Source organism: Anolis carolinensis, chromosome 4, assembly GCF_035594765.1.
Source record: "Anolis carolinensis isolate JA03-04 chromosome 4, rAnoCar3.1.pri, whole genome shotgun sequence".
Classification (NCBI taxonomy): Eukaryota; Metazoa; Chordata; class Lepidosauria; order Squamata; family Dactyloidae; genus Anolis; species Anolis carolinensis.
Genome location: NC_085844.1, coordinates 184,704,424 through 184,730,098, shown reverse-complemented (window position 1 = coordinate 184,730,098; position 25,675 = coordinate 184,704,424). Strand labels below are relative to the sequence as shown.

Here is a 25,675-nt window from a genome sequence, read left to right as displayed (position 1 = left end):
AAGCTTCCAACTGTGCTGTCTTTTCCTTTCTCCTCAGGGATTTCTGTGTGATAAATAGTTTGTCGTGATGGTTAAGGAGCTAAAATGCTGTGTGGGAAGAGGAGGGCTCTGTTAAGTTAATTGATAACTGGGATCAGACCTTGGGGCCTGACAAAAGGAAGGTGGTTTTTATTCATACTGTCTAGCTGCTACAACCTGCACTGCCAAGGCATGATATATGGTGACCCAGCCCAGCTAGCTAAATTGATTCATCTCCAGTTCCTGGTTCTTAATCTGGAGCTAAATTGGTTTCATTTTTCTTGTTTTGGGTGGTGCTTGTGGCAAGCACTCTGTGGGATCACTTCCTTCTGTTCATAACTTTAATTTTTGCTTTTAAATCTGGGCATTATTGATTAGTGTGTTAAGCTCCATGTAACGTCTGATTAGCATTTTAAAAAGTGTTTAGAAGCACATGGTTTATCACCTGTGTCAGCTATGCTGTCCATTTAGAACAATGGTTAATGGAGTTAGCAGTGATTCTCTTTATTGATCCTACTTTTATAAGAATGACATTCATTTTCTCTCCCTTTCCAAAACAAAGCCTGGGTATGGAGAGCATCTTTTTAATTAGCTAATACAATACAGTAAACTGTCCTTGTTTTGGCACACAGCTAATGTACTTGGGTTGAAAGTTAATGGAATATGTGCTTCAGACTTCTTGTAGCTGAGTCTCCTGCATGCCAAGCAACTTGCCTTGGCTAGAGACAGATTGAGAGAGATATATGTTTGGCTGTCCCTCCTTTGTATAATCTCAGATTTAGACTGCCAATTTCTCATGTAGACCATCCTTTCCAGTTTGTGTTGGAAATTCATGCGATAACATGCCATTAGCATATTTCAGTCAAAACCATGGTTTAGCATCACATTTGAACTGGGCCACTGTGGCAGCAAAAGAAAGGAAGGGTTTCCCTCCCTTTTTACTGTATGTAAAAGAGTCCATGACTTATAAAATTGAATATATTTTAAGGTAACTTAAAAAAAAACAAATCCTGGAGTTTAATCTAAAAGTTGTTACTGAAGAACAACACTAAAAGTGATGAATGAAGAGCTTGGTTCTAGAAAGTTGCTCAGGATGCAGTTTTGCTTGTAGCTTTTTTTCTACTTTTACCTATAATGGCAACATCCTATAAAATCCTTCTGTGTGTAGGTTACACTTGAGGCATTGGAGCCCCTGGTGGCGCAATGGGTTCAACCCTTGTGTCAGTGGTTTGAATTCAGGGAGAGCGGATTCTGTCAGCTCCAGTTACCCATGCAGGGACATGAGAGAAGCCTCCCACAAGGACGGTAAAACTTCAAAAAATCTGGGCGTCCCCTGGGCAATGTCCTTGCAGACGGCCAATTATCTCTCACCAGAGGCGAGTTGCAGTTTCTCAAGCTGCTCCTTACAGAAAAAAAAAACTTGAGGCATTTGAGTTCTCTGGCTGGGAATTTCAGATTCCCTTCGCTAAATGACAAATCCCATGATTCCTTAGGATGTTGTCATGGCAGTTAAAGCAGAATATCCCACTATAATTATATAGTGTGAAAGGGCTCCTCTTGAGATGTACAACTAAACAGCAACAACAGCCCTGTTGATTAATGAAAATACTTGAAGGAAATCCCATGATTCCAAAAAGCCAAGACTTCATTTAAGAGTTCCTGGCTAGTAAAATCTTGCCTGGAGGGATTACGTGAACCTCTGTTGAATATAATAAATAGCTCCCTTGAGCAAGGAGTTTTTCCAGAGGGTTTAAAAGAGGCGATGGTATCTCCGCTGCTGAAGAAACCAGACTTAGATCGTTCGGTTCCCTCTAGCTACCGCCCAGTCTAGAATCTTCCGTTTCTGGGCAAGGTGGTTGAGAGGGCAGCAGCGGAACAGTTGCAGCAGTTCCTCAATGACACAGCTGGACTTGATCCCTTCCAGTCCGGCTTCCGTAGGGGGCACGGGACGGAGACTGTGCTAGTTGCCATCACAGATCAGCTTCGCTGCCAAAGGGATCAAGGCGGATCAGCGCTGCTCGTGTTATTGGATCTCACAGCAGCATTTGATACGGTCGATCACAATCTATTGACCCACCACCTAGCCATGACGAGGGTTAGGGGGATACCCCTTAAATGGGTGTCCTCCTTCCTCCAGAATCGGGGACAGCGGGTGGTGAGGGGAGGGATGGTTTCCGAGAGGTCTCCGCTAACTTGTGGGGTCCCACAGGGAGCTATTCTCTCTCCTCTACTATTTAACATCTATATGCGACTGCTTGCCAGACTGGTGCGGAGCTTTGGGCTTGAGTGCCACCAGTACGCTGATGACACTCAGCTCATTCTGAGGATGGAGGGCCGGCTGCACTCCGTACCCAATAGTTTCCATCAGTGCCTTGAGGCCGTTACTGGATGGTTGCATGCCAGCAGGTTGAGGGTGAATCCAGCGAAGACGGAGATCCTCTGGCTGGGTGGGAGGGAGATCCAGCTGCTTACCCTGGATGGTGAAACACTACGTCCGTCATCTTCTGTAAAAAGTCTTGGTGTCTTATTGGATCCTCTGCTCACAATGGAGGCCCAGGTCTCTGCTGTGAGCAGATCTGCGTTTTTCCATCTACGTCAGGCTAGGCGACTGGCTCCCTACCTATCTAGGAACGACCTGGCTACGGTGATCCAGGCGACGTCATCTCAAGGCTCGGCTACTGTAACGCCCTCTACATTGGCCTTCCTCTGTCAGTGATCCGGAAACTGAAGCTGGTGCAAAATGCGGCGGCTTGTCTTCTCGCCGGGGTGCCGGCGATGTGGCGTATCACCCCAATTCTACAATAGCTGCACTGGCTACCGATGGATTACTTTCAAAATACTGGTACTAACCTTTAAGGCCTTACATGGTTTGGGGCCAGCATACCTGAGGGCCCGCTTATCCCCCTACCAACCCCAGAGATTACTTCGGTCCGAAGACCAAAATTTGCTTGAAGTCCCTAACATATGGACTTTTTTTTTTTTTCCGTGTCAGGAGCAACCGGAGTTGCTTCTGGAGTGAGAGAATTGGCCGTCTGCAAGGACGTTGCCCAGGGGACGCCCGGATGTTTTGATGTTTTACCATCCTTGTAGGAGGCTTCTCTCATGTCCCCGCATGGAGCTGGAGCTGATAGAGGGAGCTCATCCGCACTCTCCCTGGGTGGGATTCGAACCTGGCAGCTTTCAGGTCAGCAACCCAACCTTCAAGTCACGAGGCTTTTATCCCCTTGGCCACCGGGGGCTCCTTATACATACATACAGACTTATCATTTGTCTTCTACTAGGCAGAGAGCCTTCTTGATTGTAGCCCCTCATTTATGGAATGCTTTGCCAGTTGAAACTCGAACTATCCGAGACCTACTTGCCTTTCGGAAAGCCTGCAAAACCTTACTCTTCCGACAAGCTTTCGATGGGTGAAAAACTCGGGGCTATTTCTGTTTTTATTGTTGTTTTTATTGTTTTTATTGTCATTTTAAAGCTAAGTGTATGGTTTTAATCTATTTCTGTAAACCGCTCCGAGCCAAACTGGGAGTAGCAGTATATAAGTCAAATAAATAAATAAATAAATAAATAAGGCTCAGACAGTCCAGCACACAGATCTTGTCAGTTTGCAATGACTACAAGGGTAGAGTAGGAAGCCAGAAATAAAATTTTGGTATGAAACAAAAAGTCTTAATTAGTCAGCCCATTTGTCCAGCTAGGTTAGTTGTCTGTGCTGACCTATGATGATTCTTTATGGTTTCAGGTAGAGACCTTTATCAGCACTATCTGCACATGTCAGAGACTGAATCTATTCATGGTGCCATACCATGGAGATTTATTTTCTTCAATATGAGTGCAGGGAAGTAATGCACAAGCAAACTACTGGAATTAGCTAGAGCTGTAGTTCTTGAAAACTGAACTTTAGTGAGAGCAGTGTTCAAGACTCTTGAACTTCAGCTTGGAATCTCTGCCATAGACCTTCCACTTTGGAACTGAAATGCATTGTGTTTTGTTCTATGGCCTGAAACAGTTCCTTCCTTGAAACAGTCTCTCTCTCCCCCTTTCTGACAGCTTTAGAAAGTAAATGAAGGCTTGGTATGATATTTTCTTTTTGTCAATGCCTGTGGCTTCATCAACCTTACCTTTCACTTTTGGCCCTTCTCTTTATGTGGTACTGGTCCCTGAATCTTAACAGCTGTGCTCAGCTGTATGAGCCCACCTGTCTGCTGGCTGCAGAAACTACGCTCCCTCACTTTTTCTTCCTGAAGGCGTAAGCCATGTAGTCTGTGCCATCTTGAAATCAAGGCTTTCTGGGGTTAAGAAGCCAGCCTCTTAATTCACAGTGCCAATGTTCAATTTTGCTTTCTGCCACCAAACTAGATTGCAGGCCATGGAAAGAGTCTGGGTTAGTGCCCCACTGGGTCACCTCCCATTTGTTTTCCTCAATTTTGTGTTGTCATAAATTCATTCCAGTCCGTTGTGCTTGATCAGTTTATCTCTGTTGGGGCAGGGAGCCCTGCTAGCATGATATATGACATGAAACATTGTAGCCAGCCTCTCCATGAATCACTCCAGCTGTTTGTTGTCAGCATGAAAAGCAAACAGGCCGGGGCTGCCGAGTGTTGACTAGGATGAGCTCAGGATGGGAAGAGACATGACGTATGAATGTTTATTTAATAATTCTTTAATATTTCCAGCCGAGTGTGGCTGTGTCTTCCGAGGTTGTGGGGGGAAAGGGGGGCGGTTGAAGGGGAAACTCTAATCTGTCAGGGTGAGTCATAAATCAGGCAGACAAGATCATTAATCAGGATGGAGCAAAACTAGAGGGAGGTGGGACTCTGGCTGCCATTCCCAGGAGCAAAGGGACACACTTTTCTTTTCCATAAAACAAATCTCATTTGGGATGCGGCTCTGACTGCGCTGCTTACATAAGAGCAAAGCCAGGGCACCAGGCCAGTTAAGCAAGTGTGTGCACCACCTTTGTCATGAGCCTTAGCAATTTGCGCTTGCCAAGCATTAAATCCCTTTATAATTATCTTCTTTATATAAGTCTTCATGCTGCTCATGGTTGATTGGGCAAGGTGCTTATTTGGTTTAGAAGAGGGTTTTAGAGGAGAGAGGTCAGTGCATGTATATGTGTATGCACAAACACACGTGCGTGCACATATGAAGCATTTCTTAAATCTATTCCAAATGTTAAAGCTGAGAATATCCTGGACAGTAATGCAATATAGAATTTCTGAAGCAGAATTAAACTTCTTAAAGTACAGGAAGCTTCTAGCTTCTATAATTTCACTTAAGAACATCAAATCACATCGCCATCCTTATTGAATGTGGAATGACTGCAGGAGGTCATTTCAGCCCAGATAGCTGTCTGCTCAGATACATGTACATTTCTAACAAGTTCCTGATGGCTTCCATTCTTTTGATAGAAGGAGCCAACCAAGAAATGCATTACTTCCCTCTACTCCAAGGAGGAGATCAAGTTGTTCAAGGTAGGGGAGCTGCTGTATGTGCTGCTTGAAACGGCTAATTGATTCAGTCCAGGAATGGGGAATATTTAACTGTGGATGTTGGTGGAGTAGAGCTTCCACCATCCATTCATCTTTACTGTGGCTAGTAGGAGTTGCAGTCCAGCAGCATCTGGAAAACCATACACTTGCATGTGGATATCTTGAACAATCAGAAAAGAAAAGACATACAATAGGGTGATGTTCCATTTGTGAAAGAGTAAATCGCAAGTCTCTGCCATCTGTTTTCGTAAACATTCTTATTTAAAGTCAATTTTATGGCCTCGGTTGACCATTCATAATACTCAACCTGAGACATTTATGTGCTTTGCCAGGGTTCAGTAAACCTCCATATGTAGGAAATACTGATGTAACATACATAATAAACTATATAGCTCTAAGCAAATATAGCTCTAAGTGTTCTGTAATTATTTTGTTTCAAATATTATTTGTACTTTGTCATGAAATATGGATAAAAGGGATGGAATGAGAATATATTTTCCATGCTTAGCTATCCTAGTTACCGTGTAAACCTCTGTAGAAGCGTGAAGTGTACAAAATGTGTTTTCAGGGAGTCATAGATCTTTTAAATGTTGTTACTGATTAGTATCCATGAACAAAATTAGATTTCTTTGTGTTTGCTTGTTTGCTTACTTTATTTATCTTCCCTTGGGGACTCAAGGCGGCTAACAATCCCCCATTTTGTCACAATTTCAAACCAAGCTAAAAAAAAAATAAAAACTATACAATGTGGATTTAGATTAAAATACAGTTAATATATATAATATTTAGTGGGAGAAAAAATCAATTAATAGAAATTTAGTCATCCCATCTCCATAAATAAAAGCATTTCCAATACATGCATTGGGATTAATTGGGTAAAATAAAGAAAAAAGCAGAAATATGCCAAAAATAAATATTTACTACTAGCATAAGTACTTCTGATCTACTTCAATTTTCTGTTTAGTGTGTGATTGTCAGGCGCTGTTAGCCAGGATTCTATATACAGGTTGAATATCACTCATCCAAATGGCTTGGAACCAGAGATGTTCCATGTTTAGATTTTTTTTCAGAGTTTGGAATATTTGCATATACATAATGAGATATCTTGGAGATGGCACCAAATTAGAATGACTACATTTGCTTGTACTTCATGTAACTTTATACACATAACCTTAAAGAGGGCTAATAACTTGGCTAAATGATTTTTTGAGGTTAGTGACAAGCCAAACATCTTGCATTAGCACTGCTTTGAAAATAAGTTAATGAATTTCTACCAAACCAAAGACTATTTTATTCTGAATAAAACCTAACCTCCCTCTCAACTTTTCTTTCTAAATTCAGTTTATTGGATGAAACAGCAACAGCACTTCAGCCTCAAGGAGTAGAGTCTCTCTTACTCATTCTTACAGTATTTTCTACAGCAGTAGAGCAGAAGGCTCACTATAGTATTATTAGCCCTTGCATTTCTCAAGGGCTACTGGGGCCTTTTGTCACTGTCATGTAAAGCAATGCTACTCAGAGTGGTAGTCCTGACACCAGTGATGGTCACAGAGCAGAGTGGAAATAATAATTGCCAGTCCCTAATATCATAAAGCCTTAGATACACTGATATATTCTTCTATCTGTGACTAGAGCACCAATACTATCATTGGCCTTACCAATAAGTAGGGGTTATAGCAGCACTGAGGGATATGTGGCTTCCCGGGTATTAAACTCCAGTTCCCATCAGCTTTAGTCAAACTAGCCAATGATATGAGGATAGTTCAACACCTGAAGAGCCAAATGTTCCCCTACCTTCCAGTTCACAGAAAAGGAGGTTAAGCAGAGGAGAGAAGTGCGTAATAGTGGTAAGCTTAGAGGTTCCTTTTAATCCGAAATGGAGAGTACTTTGGATACCTTAATGCTCATCTCTTCTATGTGGCCAATTTATAACCATTCAATCTCATATCTAAGCCTTGGAACTGTATCATCTGCCTCTCTACTCCTAGCAGACTCATTGTAGCTATGATTACTTTCACATACACTATGGCTCCATAATGTCCCTAAATGTATGTTCCACTGATACTAAAAGCTTAGGTGACAGGTGTCTGGTAACAAACTTTTATGGTTAAAGCAGTTTCAGGAGACCTCTGTCAGAGAGTTGTGCATGGGCTTTTCCCAGGTCCTATCCCATACTATTTTGTGGAATTTTTATTTTATTGTTGTTGTGGAGGCCAAAAAATTCTAGATTGCCCCACTAAATTGCAAAAATTCTCATTGAGTTTCACTGAGTTAAAAAAAAAAAAAACCAAAAGCCTGTTTCTTTCCTGTAGCAGTAATCTGCCATGTTCTGGACCTCAAAAGAATCTTTTTCATTCAAAGGAACCCTCTTTGAAATAGGTTTTTAATTGTGTGGAATGCCACTAGCCTTCAGGTTCCTCCTTCCCAATACGTTGATTTTTTTTGTAAGGATGATATAGTCCAGGTATCTTTCTGTCCCTTTTCTCAGTTATTTCAAAGTTTCCACAATACTGTTAACTTTAATTTGTAGAGTTGCTCCTTGCAAGTGAAAAATCGATGGGGGGCTATCACAGTGTGAAATTCGACTGTCAGTCTTGAGCTTATGGAGTGAGTAAGACATCTTAGAAAGGAAAAAAAAATCACAGTCTGTGCAGTGCTCAGCTGGGCTATTTGAAAGAGAAGGCAAGGCTGATGGGCCGTTAGAGAGTATTTCAGTTAGATAGATGATGATTCTCTGTGAAATATTGGAGTTAGCCCACATGTGAGGGGAAATAGAGCTTAGAAAATACAACTGGTTCCTCCTGAAGAACTCATTTGAGCCCAAAGAGCCTGAACTGTGTCTGTTCAGGAGTAAAAGCTGACTATAAAACTGGACACTGCCTTTAAAGCAAACCCAATTACAAATTCTTCATTTAGAATTTGGGGCATTTCTGAAGTTTTACTCAGTTGTAAGATTGAGTAGAAGCTCTTTGGAGCAAGTGTATTTTCTGTGGTGCAAATCGTGTCCAGCAACAGGAACTTCCAAATACGATTTTGAGGTGTTAAATATTGTAGCAGCATAGGAAGATAATGAATCAGTGTTCGCCAAAAATGCACAGTACTTCAAGTAGCAATACCAATTAGACAGCCTGCATATGTCGTTGTAGGGGAAGACCTTTAGATACATTAAATACTATATAAAGGAGATCAGGTAAGTATATGAATCACTTTCTTGCATTTTGTGATACGTGGAAGCCAATGTATATTAAGAACATAAGAGCTGTTGTAAAACAGAGTAAAGGCTTATCTAGGTCAGCATTCTGTGACCAATTGTATGCCTCGCCCGTAAGATACAACAGCACTCTCTATTACTAGCACCTGGTTTGGATGTACCAGTTAAACCTCAACTTAATGTTCCTTACATCCTTCCCTTTCCTTCTTCCAATGGGTCCATGCAGATGTATTTTGTCTGACCCAAGACACAATATAGTGCAATTCTGGATTTGTGGGCCAAAACTTTTTTTAATAGAAAAAACAGTTTGTCTTCATTTAAATGAAGGCAAACAAGAATTGATGCATCCAGTCTTCTGATCATTCCAGTGGGCAGAATACAAAATCTTGACCATTTTACACATAACACTAAACCATGGTTAAATGATGCACCTGAGTGTATTTCTCTGCATCTCTCTGAGCCTGTATTATCCTAGGCAAGTAATGTAGCTTAAACAAATGGAGAAAAAGTGGTCAATAATATTTTGACTTGTTGACACCTCTTGTGTCGCAGCTTCCTGCTTTTCCATCTCTTTTTCCTCTCTTCTGCCCACTGTTACACATGAGAAGGGTAGGATTCTCTCTAGTTTATCACGACAAGACAATACTTTAGAAAGCCTTGGGCTTTTGCATTCCTATTCTCCTCTGTGGCACAATTTTTGCCATCAGAAGTAACAGGCTGTGGCCTGTTGTTAATCTTTTTTTAAAAAATCAACTTTATGAATGTTTTGAACTGGGGTGGGGAATTTTTTCATGTTGGAAGGCCACATTAATTTAGCTGTAATCAAATAAGGCCACATTCAAGAAACTGCTATGAGATATACTTAAAATGTACATTATTTTGTAAAATATAGCTACCATGTACTTAATAATTTCAAAAAATGAAAACTATTTGTTAATTTTAAAGTCAAAAGACCACACTTCAGAACCAAAAAGTTCACATGTGGCCTTGAGGCTGCAGGTTCCTCGCCCCTGAAGCATTAGTCTTTACTAATGGTACGTAGCATAAGTCTTCACTGCACCCCAGCTCCTGTGCTGCTTTTCACTTTAAAAATATAGAGTTAATATTTTAGCAGCCAAATACTGCCTTGTTGTACAACATTCAACTGCAGAAGTTTGTGTACTGTAACTTTTTTTTTTAACCGTAGGCATTAGCAAGTCTACTCTCCTGGCCCAACACAGCCCCTAATTATTTTGTGAGCATGCCCATTATTTAGTCTCTGAATAATTTCCAGTAGTACAATACATGTCTCCCCTATTTTTAAAAAACAGAAAAGGGGATTAAAAATATCATATTAAAAATACCCTATCATTCCTGCTCCAACTGCATGAGGATTAGCTCTTCTCATCACCAGATACTTGCCAAGTTTGGCTGTTTCCCAGCCATTGTGTTGGAGCACAGTTTTTCAAATTATGCACTTAGAATTTTAGTGCAAGCTCAACCTTCCCTGTCCTCTTTCTAAAATGAATAAAAATGCTCCCCAGTAGCCAAGCCAGCTCCACGACCCCACAGATGCCTGTAATCATGCTGACTTGGAGGCTCCTTACTGTTTCCATTGATCGATGGTGCCATCTGTTTGATCGGGCCAGGCTTCTGAATCCAGAAGACAGCAGAGGCCAAATGCCAACTCCTGTGCTCGATCTGTGCTTCTACAGCGATATTCTTGTGTTCCCTGTCAGCAGGGGAATGGGGATGTGAAAGCAGCATAATGAATTCTTCTGTAGAGAAATTCTTTGGGGAATCTTTACTAGATCCTTGCTAAATGCAGCTTAGAATGCCTTCTTGTGGCAGGAAGCTTTCCTTCCGTGCCACTGTAATAGAGCATGCAAGTGTACGAAGAATGATTCCTCTGCGGACTAGAGCAACACAGCACTTTTGCTTTGAATGGAGATTAAATTAGTCAACAGATAACTCCAAACTTGGCAAGCAGCTGGTGGCATTAACAAGTTGTGCAAGCAAGTATAAAATAGAGGCATTTGCGACACAGAGGGCCTCTGCTTTGCAGGCACGCACCCTTGCATGCAACCTTTTCCAAATTTTCAACGGAGAACATGGAAATTAGGCCATGGAACGCTGCATTATTCATAACTTGGCAACCAGGAGCTAGGGCATATTGCCAAAATAAGCCACCCACTGTAATTACAGGTGAACAATGCTCTTAATATATTTTGCTACAGAAATGTACATTAATCAAAATGGAGGACACGCCTCTTAGAAAACAATACATTAAAATCCTTGCCAATTTCTGGGAAGATACAGCATTCCTTCACATGAATCTAAGCCAGCATCTTTCAGGAATGAAGACAAATAGTAAAAGAGATTCTTCTATCAAGAAGGAAAGGCACCTCCTGCATTATGTGTAAATAATGGGGGCATTTTCTCGGTCCTTCCCAGGGATGTATCGCCCAAACTCTGCTGACCTGAGACACCTGTACTAATGTTTTGAATGAGACACCCTGTTCTGGTTTTGGTGCTCAGTAGCAGAGACTAGGTTCCAACTGAGTACATCCATTAAAGGAAGAAGCTCCAGCTGTGAATTCAGGAAATAAGATTTTCTTTGCCATGTGTCTTTATATACCTGCAACAAAATGCTCCCCCCCCCCCTCCTAGCCATCTGCTTTTGAGGGTTTTCCAGCTCTTCAGAATGGATAGAGCTGTAATAGTGGGGATACGATTTAGCACCAAATCTTGTTTGTAACCCCAAGATTCTGAAAATGGGGTTCGGTGACATTTTGCAGATATGCCATACCAAAAGGTGTTGAAGCATTCCCTTTGGAATAGTTGGCAAATGGCTTTTAAGGCCCCCTCCCATGGTGAAACTAATAAATAGGTAACTATTCTGAGGATCAGAATGAATTACTTTCCTGCTCAGACTGTTTGTTGGAGCTTTAACAAGCTTGTTTACCTACTTGATCCAATATATTCCTTGAATTGCCACTGTGTGAAGCTGAACATTATCATCTGCAGTGTTGAGAATGAACCAGTTAGTATTGTGCAGACATGGGAGCACTGTAAAATTTCAAAATTTGTTAGCTGATAGGGTTGAATGATACTTAAGTTTCTTCTGCGTGTTGTCTGTGAAATGCACACATATGGGTTTCCCCAGTGTGCCTGCGCAGAGTTTGGAACCTTCTAGAAGCTTAAAAGTGAAAGAGATTGGTGGGAGCCCCGCCCACTCTCCCCATGTAATATATATATAGCCGTGGGTGGGGCTAAGCCTCAGTTCTTCTTTCTGCATGACAGCAGACAGTAGGAACCTTTAGTACTCCTCTCTATTGGATTTCTTACGGTTTTGACTCTGGACTGCCCTTGACTTGCTGCCCTCTCCTGCCCCACTTTCTGGACCGGACCTTGACCACGAATCAGGCAGTGTCTTTTTTTTTTTTAATGTAGCTCATGCGGAGCTAAGCTGCCCGATTCAGACATGCACAACATGTGCCTTTTGTGCTTGGGGGAGGGCACGTTCCCCAAACCTGTCCAATCTGCCTTTCTTTTGCCCCCCAAGCACGCCGAAACAGAGAGGCCTGCCTTAAGGTGGTCCTCTATGAACAAGCCCTGGCGCCGGATGGAACCCGCACCCAAAAACAGGCTCTCCCTGAGCCTTCCCCCCCTCCCTCCTACGCCCAGACTCAGGTTTCCCTCCCAGCCAGGGAGGAGAATGACGCCGGGGACTATCCAGCGCCTCAAGCGCTGCGCAAAAAGGCTAAACCTTCCAAAACCAAAGAGGCCAGGCGCAAAGGGGGCCATAAGAAGCCCAGGAAAGGAAGGCAACTCACTGGTGAAGAGCCCTTGAGTCCCCCGCCACAAGACCGGGCTGGAGAAAGCACACCTCGGGATCGAGGCTCTCCGAACCTGCCCTCTCCGCAGGAGACTCCTCCCCACTTGTCTCCAGTTAACTTTTTGCAGCCTCTCACTGAAGCAAGCAGCAAAGCTACCCCTGATGAACTCGGCCAAATTGCGGAACCCTCCCCCACACAAGACGCGGCATTCTCCTCCTCCTCACTCAACCCCAGACAGGCAAAGCTTCCAGGAGGAGCTGCTCGATACCGTGGGCTTCCCCTTCCTCGAATCTAGGGCCTCACACTCTAGGAGCCCATCCAGAGTATCCTCCTACTCCAGATCTTTTTCCCCTGGCCGTAACCGCCCTTACTACGCTGATTTCTTTTATCCCTATCCCCCTCCACCCCCCTTCACCTATGGGGCTCCTTGTTATTATGATTTTTACCCAAACCAATACCAACTACCTCCTCCAGTGCCCAAGCAGCCTCCTTCTGCCTCAGCCTCCCGACCAGAAGCCACAGTACAGGCATTGCCTCCCACTCATCTACCTTCCATCCCCTCCCAGGCAACTGAATCGAATCTGCCTGAGCAAGGAAGGGAGCTAGCTCACATTCAAACAACTCTCATCCCTGACACACTACAAGACAGGGATTTAAATGTATCTGAGGGAGATACCCCTTCACTGGCACCCCCTCAGACCGAAATAGATCAAGACCCCCAACAGGCAGAGGACTTTAGAAATTTCTCAGCTCTCCTCATCAGACTCTCAAAAGCCCTTAACCTACCCACTCCCAAACCATCCAATGTTGTGGAAGATCCCTGCTTTTCCTCCTCTGAACAACAAGCCCCATCATCCACGGCCCTCCCAACCCTCCCATACTTACTACAAGTTATTAAAACTGTGGGGATGGCTCCATCATTGGTACCAGCCACCCCAAAACGAGCCGAAAACCTTTATAAGGTTGACCTTTCTACAGCCTCTTGGCTTGCAAAAATGCCTAAGGCCAACTCAGTTGTTACAGATGCCCAACCTAAACCAACTCAAAGGGCACAGCTTACACCCTCAGACAGAGAGGGTAAGAAACTTGATGCAATGGCCAAAAAGTTCTACGCTTCAGCCTGCCTCTTCACCCGTATGGCTCACTGTGGGGTATACATGAGTGTATACCAAAAATTTCTCTGGAACAAAATGGAATCCTTCCTTGATTCTCTTTCCCTTCACCAACAAACCCTTGCCAAAGCCTTTCAACAAGAAGCATTATCTCTCACGGCCTTGCAAAAGGACCTAGCAAAGAATACTGCCGACGCATCGGGAAAACTCCTTGCAGGCCCTATGAAGACACGCATGGCTCCGAGCCACCATCTTGTCTCCCTCCGCTCGCTCCCTCATTGAAGACTTACCAATGGACAGAAGCGGGACTTTTCAACCCGGAAACAGACTCCCAACTCGAACATTCTCATAAAATGAAACAAACCATCAACAAGTATGGACAACATCAATACCAATCCTACCCCTCCCAGCATCAGCGATGGCCTTATGAACCACAATACTTCTGGGGCCACTACAGTCCCCTGCCCTTTCGAGGAAGACAACGCCAGCAACCTGCCTCAACAGGCAACCGCAGACCACCCCTCTTCACGAAGGGTCAGTACCACAGAACAAAACCTCCAGACAATAGGAGATAGCGCTTTTAGCCCCTCCCCCCTACTACCACTCACTCCTTTCCAGTTCAAACTATGTGTCCCCCCCCCCCCTTACCACCCACACTTACGTTGATAGACTCTCTCCATACCTTGGACAGTGGCAACAGATCACATCAGATGCCTGGGTGCTAAACATTATAGAAAGAGCCTATGCTATAGAATTCCTTTCCCTGCCATCCGTGGGACACATCTCTGCCACTTCCCCCTCAGACCCCCTCCTTGAAGAAATAACTTCCTTACTTGACAAAGGGGCAATATCCCCCGTCCCTCCTCATCACGTTTCTTCCTGTTATTTTTCCCGTTACTTCTTAGTAACCATATGCGGTGACTGTCTTCGCCCCATCCTAGATTTACGCTGTATTAATCTGTACATCAAACCATGTAAATTCCGCATGGTGACACTCCCCACCATCCTTCCCCTTATCGGGAAAGGATCCTGGCTTGCGTCTATTGATTTGAGGGATGCTTATTTCCATATTTCCATTAAGGAAGATCACCGTAGATTTCTCAGCTTTACAATAGGAGACTCATGTTACTCATTCAACGTCCTACCCTTCGGCCTTTCCACAGCCCCAAGGGTCTTTACCAAATGCATGTCAGTAGTAGCAGCCCATTTATGCCAACACCACATAATGATTTTTCTGTATCTGGATGACTGGCTTTTATCAGCGGAATCCCGCGATCAATTGCAATCTGATATTCATTTCACTTTATCTTTTTTGCAGACCTTAGGTCTCGTTGTCAACAGAGAAAAATCCCACCTTTCCCCTACCCAACGTATCACCTTCATTGGCGCCCTTATAGACACGCAATCCCAAAAGGCCTTCCTACCAGAAGAAAGATTTAGAAACTTAAGAACTGTGGTCTCTGAATTGCGCCACCATGGACAAGCGTCCGCCCGGACAATCCAGTCAACCTTAGCCACATGGCCTCAACTACAGTGGTTACACCATACGCTCGCCTCCGCTTCCGAACCTTACAAAACTGATTCGTCTGGAAATTCGACCCAATCCGAGATCACCAAAACATCGTCCTATCTCTTCCTCAGGACGTCCTCAACTCCCTCTCATGGTGGACAAGAAGGTCCAATGTGTGCTCGGGACTTCCGTTCATTTCTCCTCGCCCCTCACTCTCACTGACAACAGATGCATCAACACTAGGTTGGGGCACATACTTACAGAACCTAACAGCCCATGGCCATTGGTCAACACAAGAGCAAAAGCTCCACATCAACGCCTTGGAGGTCCTAGCCGTGGAAAAGGCCCTGAAATCCTTCGCCCGCCTTACCAAAAACCAGGCCATCCAACTTGTCACGGACAACACAACAGTGAAAGCCTACATAAACAAACAGGGAGGGACCCACTCACTCACTCTCCTCTCCATCGCATCACAAATCTGGGAATGGTGCATTCGCAAGAATATCTTTCTCATAGCAATTCACCTGCCGGGAGAGGACAACGTCCTAGCATACTCCCTGAGCAGAACTCCCCTCAGCAACCACAAATGGAAACTCCACCACAGGGAGTTTCGCTTCATCACCAGACGTTGGGGAGTTCCTCAGGTTGACCTCTTCGCCTCCCCGACGAACAAACAGTGTCCTCAGTTTTGCACTCGGATACGCCCTCACACATCCCCAGGCTGCTTAGGAGACGCCTTCCTCTTCACGTGGGTACCAGAACTACTATATGCATTTCCACCGCTCCCACTCCTGACCAGAGTGGTGGCCAAAATCATATCAGACAATGCAAATTGTATTCTCATAGCCCCTTGGTGGCTCCGACAGGCCTGGTTGACACCCCTCCTGAAGGCATCAAGAGGCGACTATGTCCACCTGAATAACAGCCATGACCTTCTCACAGTCCAGGACGGTCTTGTGAGACACCCAGACGTAACATCTCTACAGTTGACAACATGGAGGATCAGACCATGGCCCACCTCCGATGCCGTCCGTAGAATAATCTTCGCAGCCCAAAAGACATCAACAAAGTGATCTTATACATGCAAGTGAGATCGCAGCCCTAAGGGCCGACGCCCCTACATTCATTTTTCTGACGATAATGTGACACTTCGGACAGATGTAGCATTTCTATCAAAGATCGTTTCACACTTTCATATGTGCCAGGACATTGTTTTACCCACCTTCTTTCCCAACCCATCATCTCCCCTCGAGATGACCCTTCATTCTCTGGACGTTAAAAGAGTACTACTATTCTATATTCATAGAACTGCCCCCCACAGAAAATCTCCAAGGCTCTTCCTCAAATACAGGAAAGATGCCTTAGGCCTTCCAGTCACTTCCCAAAGCTTGGCTTTCTGGATCACCTCTGCGATCCATCTGGCCTACCAACTGGCAGGTAAAGAGCCACCAACTCATGTAGCTGCCCACTCCACCAGGTCACTGTCAGCCTCCCAAGCCTTCCTCCGGGGTGTATCCCTACAAGACATCTGCAAGGCGGCCACCTGGTCATCACCATCGACATTCGTGTCCCACTACAAGCTGGACATCCAAGCAAAGAAAGACACCGCTTTTGGCAGGGCGGTGCTATTCTCCTGTGTGGCATGACCCACCTCCAAGGTTAGTAGCTTGCTATTCACCCATATGTGTGCATTTCACAGACAACACGCAGAAGAAGTATAGATTGCTTACCTGTAACCGTATTTCTTCGAGTGTTGATCTGTGAAATTCACACAGCCCGCCCATCCTCCCCGCTGGAGTCATGCCTTGGCTTCTCAGCTGCTGTCTGCGGCGGAGAACTGAGGTTTAGCCCCACCCACGGCTATATATATTACATGGGGAGAGTGGGCAGGGCTCCCGCCAATTTCTTTCACTTTTAAGCTTCTAGAAGGTTCCAGACTCTGCGCAGGCGCACTGGGAAAACCCATATGTGTGAATTTCACAGATCAACACTCGAAGAAATACGGTTACATGTAAACAACCTATACTTCCATCTTGTGACCAAACAGTTTCAGCTTTGGCTGCAAAGCCCGCCAGTGGAAGGAAACCAATTTAGGATCAAAGCCTCATTTTCATGTCTGACTGTTGTCACTGAAGCAGTGATGGACCGTAGGTCTTGATAATGCAAGCTTTTAACTATTTTAATCTGCAGTTGTGGAATATTTTGTATCCTCCTAAAGACTGCATTTTAATTAAAAAATTATTTCAATTTTGATACTAACTGGTTTTTATTTCAGCATGAGCTTTCATGGATTTACTTGTTCAGTTGCATCACAGAATGATACTCAAGCCTGGATATCACTCAATACTGTATCTGAAGCAATGAATTTATATTCAGGAAAGTTCATTCTAAAATGAAAAACAGTCTTTAAAATGCCTCCTGCCTTTCTGATTTTTTCAGTTTTCTCTGTTGGGAATCTTAAGTGGCATGTATATTCTTAACATACACACATTTTTCCTATAACTGCAAGCTTGATTCGTTATATTAACGTGTTCAGAGGGAAAAGGAAAGTCTGAAATGGTACAGTAAATGTTTAAGGAAGATAGAATATGAGTACAATGAATCAGGGAAGGCCTATTGTAAAACAAGACATGGAACTTAAAGACCAGGCATAGGCAAACTTTGGCCCTTCAGATGTTTTGGACTTCAAACCCACAATTCTTAACAGCCAGTAGGCTTTTAGGAATTGTGAGAGTTGAAGTCCAGAACACCTGGAGAGCCGAAGTTAGCCCGTTCCTGTTATAGACATTGCATTACTCAGAGTGAACAAGCTAAACTGGAGAGGAGTGAAACATTTTGAGTCAGATAAATTACATTGTGTTTTACTCAGGAAATGAAAACTTTAAGGAGAAATGTAGTGCAATTAATAGTGAAGAGAGATGTAGCAAAAGACATCAAGCAACACAATGCAAAGTCTGACCAAATAATATCAATAAGACTTCTGGAAAATACTATCAAAATAACCATAACCCAAGTTTACACTCCTACTACAGAGGCAGAAGAGGAAGAAATAGAACACAAATAAAACAGGACATCTTGGCTGGCAATTGAGATACAAAAGTAGGAAATAGAATAGAATCAAATATTGTAAAAGTATATGGCCAAGGATCAAGGAATGGAACATTAATCATTCATGGGCTATTATTCGTAGCCAAGTATGATTGCCTTCCAAGTGTAGAGTCTTAGTGGTAGAGCCATAGATGATTATAGAGACCTATTCTTGATCCGCATGCTCTTTTGCAGCGAGGACATTGATTTCCAGATGGAAGCCGGTCCTGACAAGGGTTGGCTTGATGTGCCTTCCTTGTGACACATTTCTCCCTTTCGCCCTCCATTTGTGCCTCTTCAAATTCCACAGCACTGCTGGTAACAGCTGACCTCCAGTTAGAATGCTCGAGGGCAAGGGCTTCCCAGTTCTATACCACAGTTTTTAAGGTTAGCTTTAATCCCATCTTTAAATTTCTTTTCCTGTCCACCAACATTCCGTTTTCTGTTCTTGAGGGTATAGTAGCTGTTTGAGGGTATGGTAGCTGCATTTGGACAACGTGGCCAGTCCAGCGAATGGCAGAGGATCATCACTTTAGTGCTGGTGGTCTTTGCTTCTTCCAGAATGCTGACATTTGCCTGCCTGTCTTCCCAAGAGATTTGCAGGATTTTTTGGAGGCAACCCTGAAGGAATCATTCCAGAAGTTGAGTGTGACATCTGTAGATAGTCCACGTTTTGCAGGTGTATAACTTAGTTGGGAGGACAATAGCTGTGTAAACAAACATCTTAGTATCCCTACAGACATTCTGAACCTCAAACATTCTGTGCTTCATTCGAAAAAATGCTGTATTTGCAGGAATCAAACTGTGTTATATGTCGGTGTCGAGATCATGTCAATTTATCCACTGCTATATTAGATGTTGACTAAATGTCATGGCACTGCATTATGTCATTACTCTGGAAACTGAAATCTACTGTGCATTTATATTAAAAAACAGTTCATCTGGATTTTCTTAATTTTACTGTTTTGGAAGCAGAAACACTTTTGTCAAACCGTTCCACAAATTCAGTGCTATATCTTAGGATGCATCACAGTTGATAGTTTATTTACAAGGCACCCTGAATTTGTCTGAACTCACCAACCCATAGACACCAAAAGAAAATACTGTGTGAAAACATGGGAAGGTTCCGGAGATCAGATGTTGGGAATAACCCATGAGATTTTATTGGCAGTGCATATAATCGGTTCTAAATGTGTTTTACAACATACATATAAGCAGGATTGTAAAATTATGGAATATTATGTACAATGTGACTGTTTATGAAGAAGTAGGAAGTCATATTGCATTCTTTTCAAATAAACTGGAGGGAGATATTTTGAAAACATTCTGGACTAAGAATTTCTGAAGCAAAGCAGGGAGGAGAGTTTCAAACTAAAAGAACATAATTACAATTTGCTCACGCCAGGCATTTGCTGAGAGTGTTTTTATAATCCTGGTCCTTTCTTGGCAGCTAGAACTACATATTTGTGACTAGCACAGACCTCCATTTCTCCAAGACCACATCAAGGCAGAATAAGGAAAACAGACAGATTGGTCCTCTGTCCATTGGTTCTGTGGGATGGGGTTCGACCTGATCTCCAGGCCTAACACTTCATTCTACCTTAGCACTGAATTTGAATCAGGTCCCACTTTCATGAGCACTGTAGCTATATTGTTACTACTTAAAGCCATTTCTGTGCTTTTAAAATGTGTCTCCTTTCCATTTGAGCATCTTTTCATTCTTGAGATAGGGAAGGCTAATATCCCATGCTCCCATTAATAAGTTGTGCTCTTTACACCCTCTCCAATTGTAATAATGGTAAAACATTTCTAACCCCCAGGATAAAATAGAAAATCTGTCAGTAAAGCTTCTAATCCTCTAACTGGACATGGATCTGGAGGGATATTCTCATGCTAAACCTCTTGTGTAATTACTGAGGCCTTTGCAATACAGTTGCTGCTGACACAAGAGGAAGCATTGACATCTGCCCTAGACCCCATCAGGTTCTTAGTCTGCCATATTTGGCTTAGCTGAATTGTTCACATATGGGCAAGAAGCTACAATTTGGATTTGCTGGCTCAGCTAGAGGAAAGGTTGTACATTTTCAGGCTTGCTCTATCCCCTCCCTCAGCCTTGTTAATAAATGTATATTTAACAATGTCTGGAGCATATGAAGTGATAATAACTAAATCAATACCTCCTTCATTGATTGTCCAGGATCCCTCCAGCGTGACGCATGCGGTGATGCAGTAATTTTCCAGCTAACTAGCACCCTGATCTACAGCCCTGCTATTGATTGACTATTGTATTGGGCAGGCACTGAGTATTGTTGCTTTTGCCTCCATTCGGCCTCCTTTTCTGATTCATTTGTTTATTACAGGATAGGGGTGATCATCTGAGAGCCTTCTGAAATTGGCCAGTAAGAGTCAGTTTGTTAGCTACACATAAACAAACCATTTTCTATAATTGCCTGCCGGTTCCTTTCCAAGCTCCAAGTTCTTGTGGTTGGCAATACCCTTTATTTTGCTTAGAGATGTGCCCAGTTCTCTTCCCACCAGTTGCTCATATCAGAGCTACAAAAAAGAATATAGTTGTTTCAGGCATCATATCCATCTTTGTGGAGAGCTGATGTGAACTCTGCTGGGTTATTCCTGCTAGCCCAACTCTGATGCTAACCTGAGAGCAATGCAAAGCCTGTCCTTTGCTGTCTATCCTGCTGGTAATGGCTATGCTGACATATCCAACATAGTGGACAGAAACACCTTATGCAGCAGTATTTTGTTGAAGGTTTTGCTTATATTATTCCTGTTAATGAAACCCTGTAACATAATATTGTAATATGAAGTCACTGCAGCCCATTAGGTCAACCAGTTAAATATGCTTTTTCCAGGTTGTACCATTGTGTGTCTTACTCCATTTCTACTCCCTCATTGGTGGTATTTAATACTCGGAGAGCACTGAACTGTTCTCATAGTTTTTCTCACTTTGTTCTTTAAAAAATATAAACATTCTGTGATTGGTTTTTGTACTTATATAAACTTTTCAAGCTTGTTAATGCTAATTCCTTGTCTATTAGTGGCACCACTTTAGCTGATGAAGGAATTGTATTAAATTAGTATTCAGATTAAAAATCCACCTAATCCATAAAACCTGGTACTGCTTGATTCTGTTTGAAGAATTGTTTTGGGTTTTAAAATCATTTAGAACTTTGAATATGGGTAGGGATAAGAACAAACACAGATAATTGTCTCTCACTTGGAAGAATGCTTTGCTGCTCTTTTGAGATCATTAACACCTTAGATACTGTGTATTGACTTCTTGTTGTATTTGCTGTCAAAAACGTACAGTTTAACACTCATTAACGTGTTTTTTCTCTATGTAAATTTAAACTATTTCTTACAGTGGTGCCTCATTAGCTTAATATTTCATAAGCTGACAGTTTTCATAAAAAACATCTGGGACTTTGCATGTTCATTATGAACAGATTTTCCACTGTGCCCTTAGTCTTTTTGACCTGTTACGCCAGAGGCCTGTCTCCACTTGCAGGCAAACCCTTTCATTTATAGTATTTTAGCATGATCTTTGCAAAATCCCTATGAAAAGGGGGCCATCTTCATTTCAGTCTTGCCAGGAACCAATTGTAAGCCTGTGTTGCTTTCTTTCTCTTTTCCCTCCCCCTTTATAATAATATACAATGCTTAACCCCCTAGGACCATGTTCATGTGCTCTGAACTTTACTCCTTGGCCTTTCTTTTAAACCCTTATTCAAGGTTCGGCTGCTATAGCTATTTCTCAATGCTGCCTACTGTATAAGCTGTTCAGTCACTCTTAGCAGAAGCCAAGATGCACCCTTGCATGTGGTTTTGTCTACTATACTTGGCACATAATGAAATCAGTGAAATGTTTCTAAGAACTCAGCCAGCCCTGACTTTGTCATCTATTTTAGGATTACAGAGGACTCAGCAGTGACAACGTTTGAGGCACTAAAGGCTCGCGTACGTGAATTAGAAAGGCAGCTCTCCCGTGGGGACCGCTATAAATGTCTCATTTGCATGGTGAGTAGTTTCCCAGTTGTGGTCATGAATAAGGAAATAACTTTGTACCTCTCTCCCTTGGTGATAGCAACGTGGGACTGTTCTGTGCAGGAGTATGTGTGAGAAAACTACAACCTTATCATTTGTCCATCGACTCCAGGGAAATGGTACAACTTTCTCTTGCACACAAGTCAGTTTCAATGTGTTCTGGTTAGGTAGGGCTTTAATTGACAACTTGTCAACTGCATTGGCGCTGTTTCTGTAAACTCTATTGACCCTACAGATCTCCTTGTGTCCATGTTCATCTCTTCCAATATCTGCTGAAAAGAAGTCAAAAAATCTGTTCTAAAACTCCGCATATGACTTAAAGACAGTCCATTAGTCAAACAGTTTCAAAGCTGTTGGTTACCTATGTCCTGATGACAAATGATTCACTATTTTGATTCACTTACTGAAGTACTGAAGCTCCCTCTAGTGGCTTGGAATCTTGCACCTGTTCACATCTACTATTACTTTAATACAGTTTCTCCATACTTTTTAGGTTATGGCATATATCATCCCTGCTAAATTATGGCTCTCTTTCGAGAAAATAGATCTTTCCAAGCTCTCATAGAACAATTATTTTGGAAAGAAAATGCCCTCCAGAGCGTTTTCAAGCACTGATGCCAATACATTTTTTCCTCTAAGCTCTTTTCAAACTATACATTTTGGAAAATATTTACAATTTTTCATTAATGCTTAAAAATCCTATCACCTCTGATAAATTACAACTGGATTGTTTCTTAGTGGTTTCAAATTAACATCAGTTTGCTTGTAGATTGTTTTGCAAAGAAAAGAAATATATTACTTTAAATAAATAGATTTTTTTAATGAACAATGCAAAATTGTCTTCCTTCCCCTACAGGCATAAGCCAGTGCTTTTTTTGCTGAAAGATGGATACTTCTTCCTTCTTCTTTTTTTTTTTAAAAAAGAAGAGAACCCTCCACTTCAGAATATTCAATTTTCCCTCCAATATTGCATTTGTACAGTTGTGTCATTCTTGCTCTAGGCCTGGAGCTAACATAAGAAGTATATCAATAGGGGGGAAAGTAAGATTGTTGATACAAGCCAGAGGAGGAGGAAGAGAAGTCCTTTTTGGTTATGAAAAACAATTTAAATATATAATGAGCATGAGAAGAGAACTAGAATCACAGAGTAAGAGGCAAGTTCAGTCTTCTATGTTGTGCCAGTAACAATCTAACAAGCAAAATTGCTAGCACAAATTATCAGAGAGAGACTGTGGTGTGTTCATGTTAAAGTTGAATACTGTTTCTGGAAAAATCTCCCAAAAAACTTCTTGACTTTAACCCATTGGTCACAGTTGTAAGGCAAGAGGATGATGATCATAATCATCCTTCCTGTTCTTGTTTAAGGAAATGCTGTATTTCTGTATCATTAGGGCCTTGACCATTGTGGTCCTAGAGGTGCTGCATTATCAATTTGGAGCCATTATATGTGCTTCTGATATGAAAATGAAGTTGTATTCATGTGCTAGCTCCTCTCCATCCTGGCCCAGAACTTGGAAGCAGAGCACTGAAACACTTGTGTGTGTGATGGGACAGTTTCCTTCTTCTTTCTGCAGGATTCCTACACAATGCCCTTGACCTCCATCCAGTGCTGGCACGTGCACTGTGAGGAATGCTGGCTGCGGACTCTGGTGAGACTATTTCTTGGGCCTTTATGTCATTTCTAATTTGTTTCTCCTAGTTGAAAATGTATTTGACTGTCCCCAAGATACAATAAGTCTATTTTGTTTTAGGATCTTCAACTCTTCCCACTTTTCCCTCTGATATCATTAGGCTGAGATCACATCTCCCTGTTTACTTTTGCTGGATGAGAGTTGGTTGGAGAGCCATGCAGCCTTATTTCCCACAGCACAAGTTGGGTGACAGGCTAAAGTGAGAATTTCAAGGAACACCATGCTCTGGGCACCATCTCCTCTACACCAGTTTCTCTCTGCAAGCATACTTTGTTTACTCAGTTCCTCTAGTCCTTTCATAGAGGGGTAATTTAAATTGGCTGTGCAAACTGAGCTGTTCTCCACTAGCAAGTATTTTTTATTTTATCTTGTGTATTGAATACAAAAGGTGATTTGGGACTATAGACTTAAACAGTTGGAGAAGCAAGGCCTTAAAAGTTTCCAAACACAGGTTTGATTGAAGATAGAGACTCAAAAGAGGAAGGTTGGCTTGGGTGTTTGTGTGTGAGAAACAGAATGAATCAAAAGGTTTGTATGTTTTTAATTAGCTTTTAATCCAAACTTGTGCCCTTTATAAGAACAAGATCCTGACTTGTGTCCTTTATAGGAACAAATGTTGGCCTGTAGTTTTGACTGGGAAGGAATACGACAAATCAGAATCTTCATCTTTTTTAGCGTAACACTGGGCAATCCAAGGCCTATCTGCCTGTGTTTGCAGCCTCACAATTAAATTCAGCATAGCATTATCAACAGGTTAAACAAAAAAGTGTGGTTTTTTGCTTGCTTTCAAAGAATAATTATTCTTTTTTTTATCAAGGCATACATTTGCCAGGAATTATGTTCAAAGCAAAAATGTGATCTTTTGATAAATGGATATGGTCTACATCTTGACATCAGGACACCAGTGAATTTGGGTATGGACACTAATAATTTGGGTGAGAGTCAATAGCGCCCACTGGACCTTGCCAAAGTTGTCTAGCCATCATCTAGCTACTCCCACTGGTGTGAAAAACCACAGACTGTTTTTATCATAAACTCTCCAGATCCTGGCTGACCATTCTGTAGAACATAGTTGGTGACAAAACATCCCGAATAATATAAAGAACAATTTATTGAAGAACCTGACACATCTCAGTCCTCAAGGTTTTCTTTTGATACAAAACTCTAAAAAAGAGTTTATATCTTAGAGAGCAATTAGCATGCAACTCCAGTGACCAGTTCAAGAATGAGGTGTAAAGTGTATATATAAATGTAAATCAAATGGCTTGGGTCAGATTTTATGTTCAGCCTAAATAATGGATATGTTGCAATGTATTATACAATTTGGACCAGTTGTATTTTCACTGTAGTTTGATAGTCAGTTGTTTTGATCTATATCCCATCTTTCCTCCAAGAAGATAATGGCAGCATATCTAGTTTCCTCCCCATCCCTATTTTTATCCCCATAAGATTATGGAAGGGGAATGGGTTCATCTTGGCAGCTTGGCCAGTTTCAGCTGTTGCTAAATGCCCATGTTAATTGCCTACCCGTGTTTTAGATAAATAGAAACTGCCCCTTATTTATTTTTTTGTGGCTGGATTGGTGTTGGCCTGTTATTTCCTAAAGATGGAGAATACACCTTTCAGAGTCCAGAGGTTAAGAAGGTGGTTATCTTTTTATGTAGAGTTTATAAG

The 25,675-nt window shown here is 42.4% G+C and overlaps 1 protein-coding gene across 13 annotated transcripts in view; it reads left to right on the top strand.

The window, feature by feature from the left end:
• Positions 1-25,675, top strand: part of rnf220 (ring finger protein 220) — a 363,311-nt gene that overhangs the window by 320,632 nt on the left and 17,004 nt on the right. For 6 of the 13 annotated variants that reach the window (XM_062979632.1, XM_062979636.1, XM_062979637.1 and 3 more), the window contains 3 exons: positions 5,430-5,492; positions 22,175-22,283; positions 23,885-23,959. In XM_062979632.1, the coding sequence (XP_062835702.1) occupies positions 5,430-5,492; positions 22,175-22,283; positions 23,885-23,959 (247 nt within the window). Of the gene's footprint in view, positions 1-5,429; positions 5,493-14,969; positions 16,820-22,174; positions 22,284-23,884; positions 23,960-25,675 lie in introns of those variants that run through there. The other 7 variants (XM_062979635.1, XM_062979643.1, XM_062979641.1 and 4 more) reach the window with 3 other exon arrangements.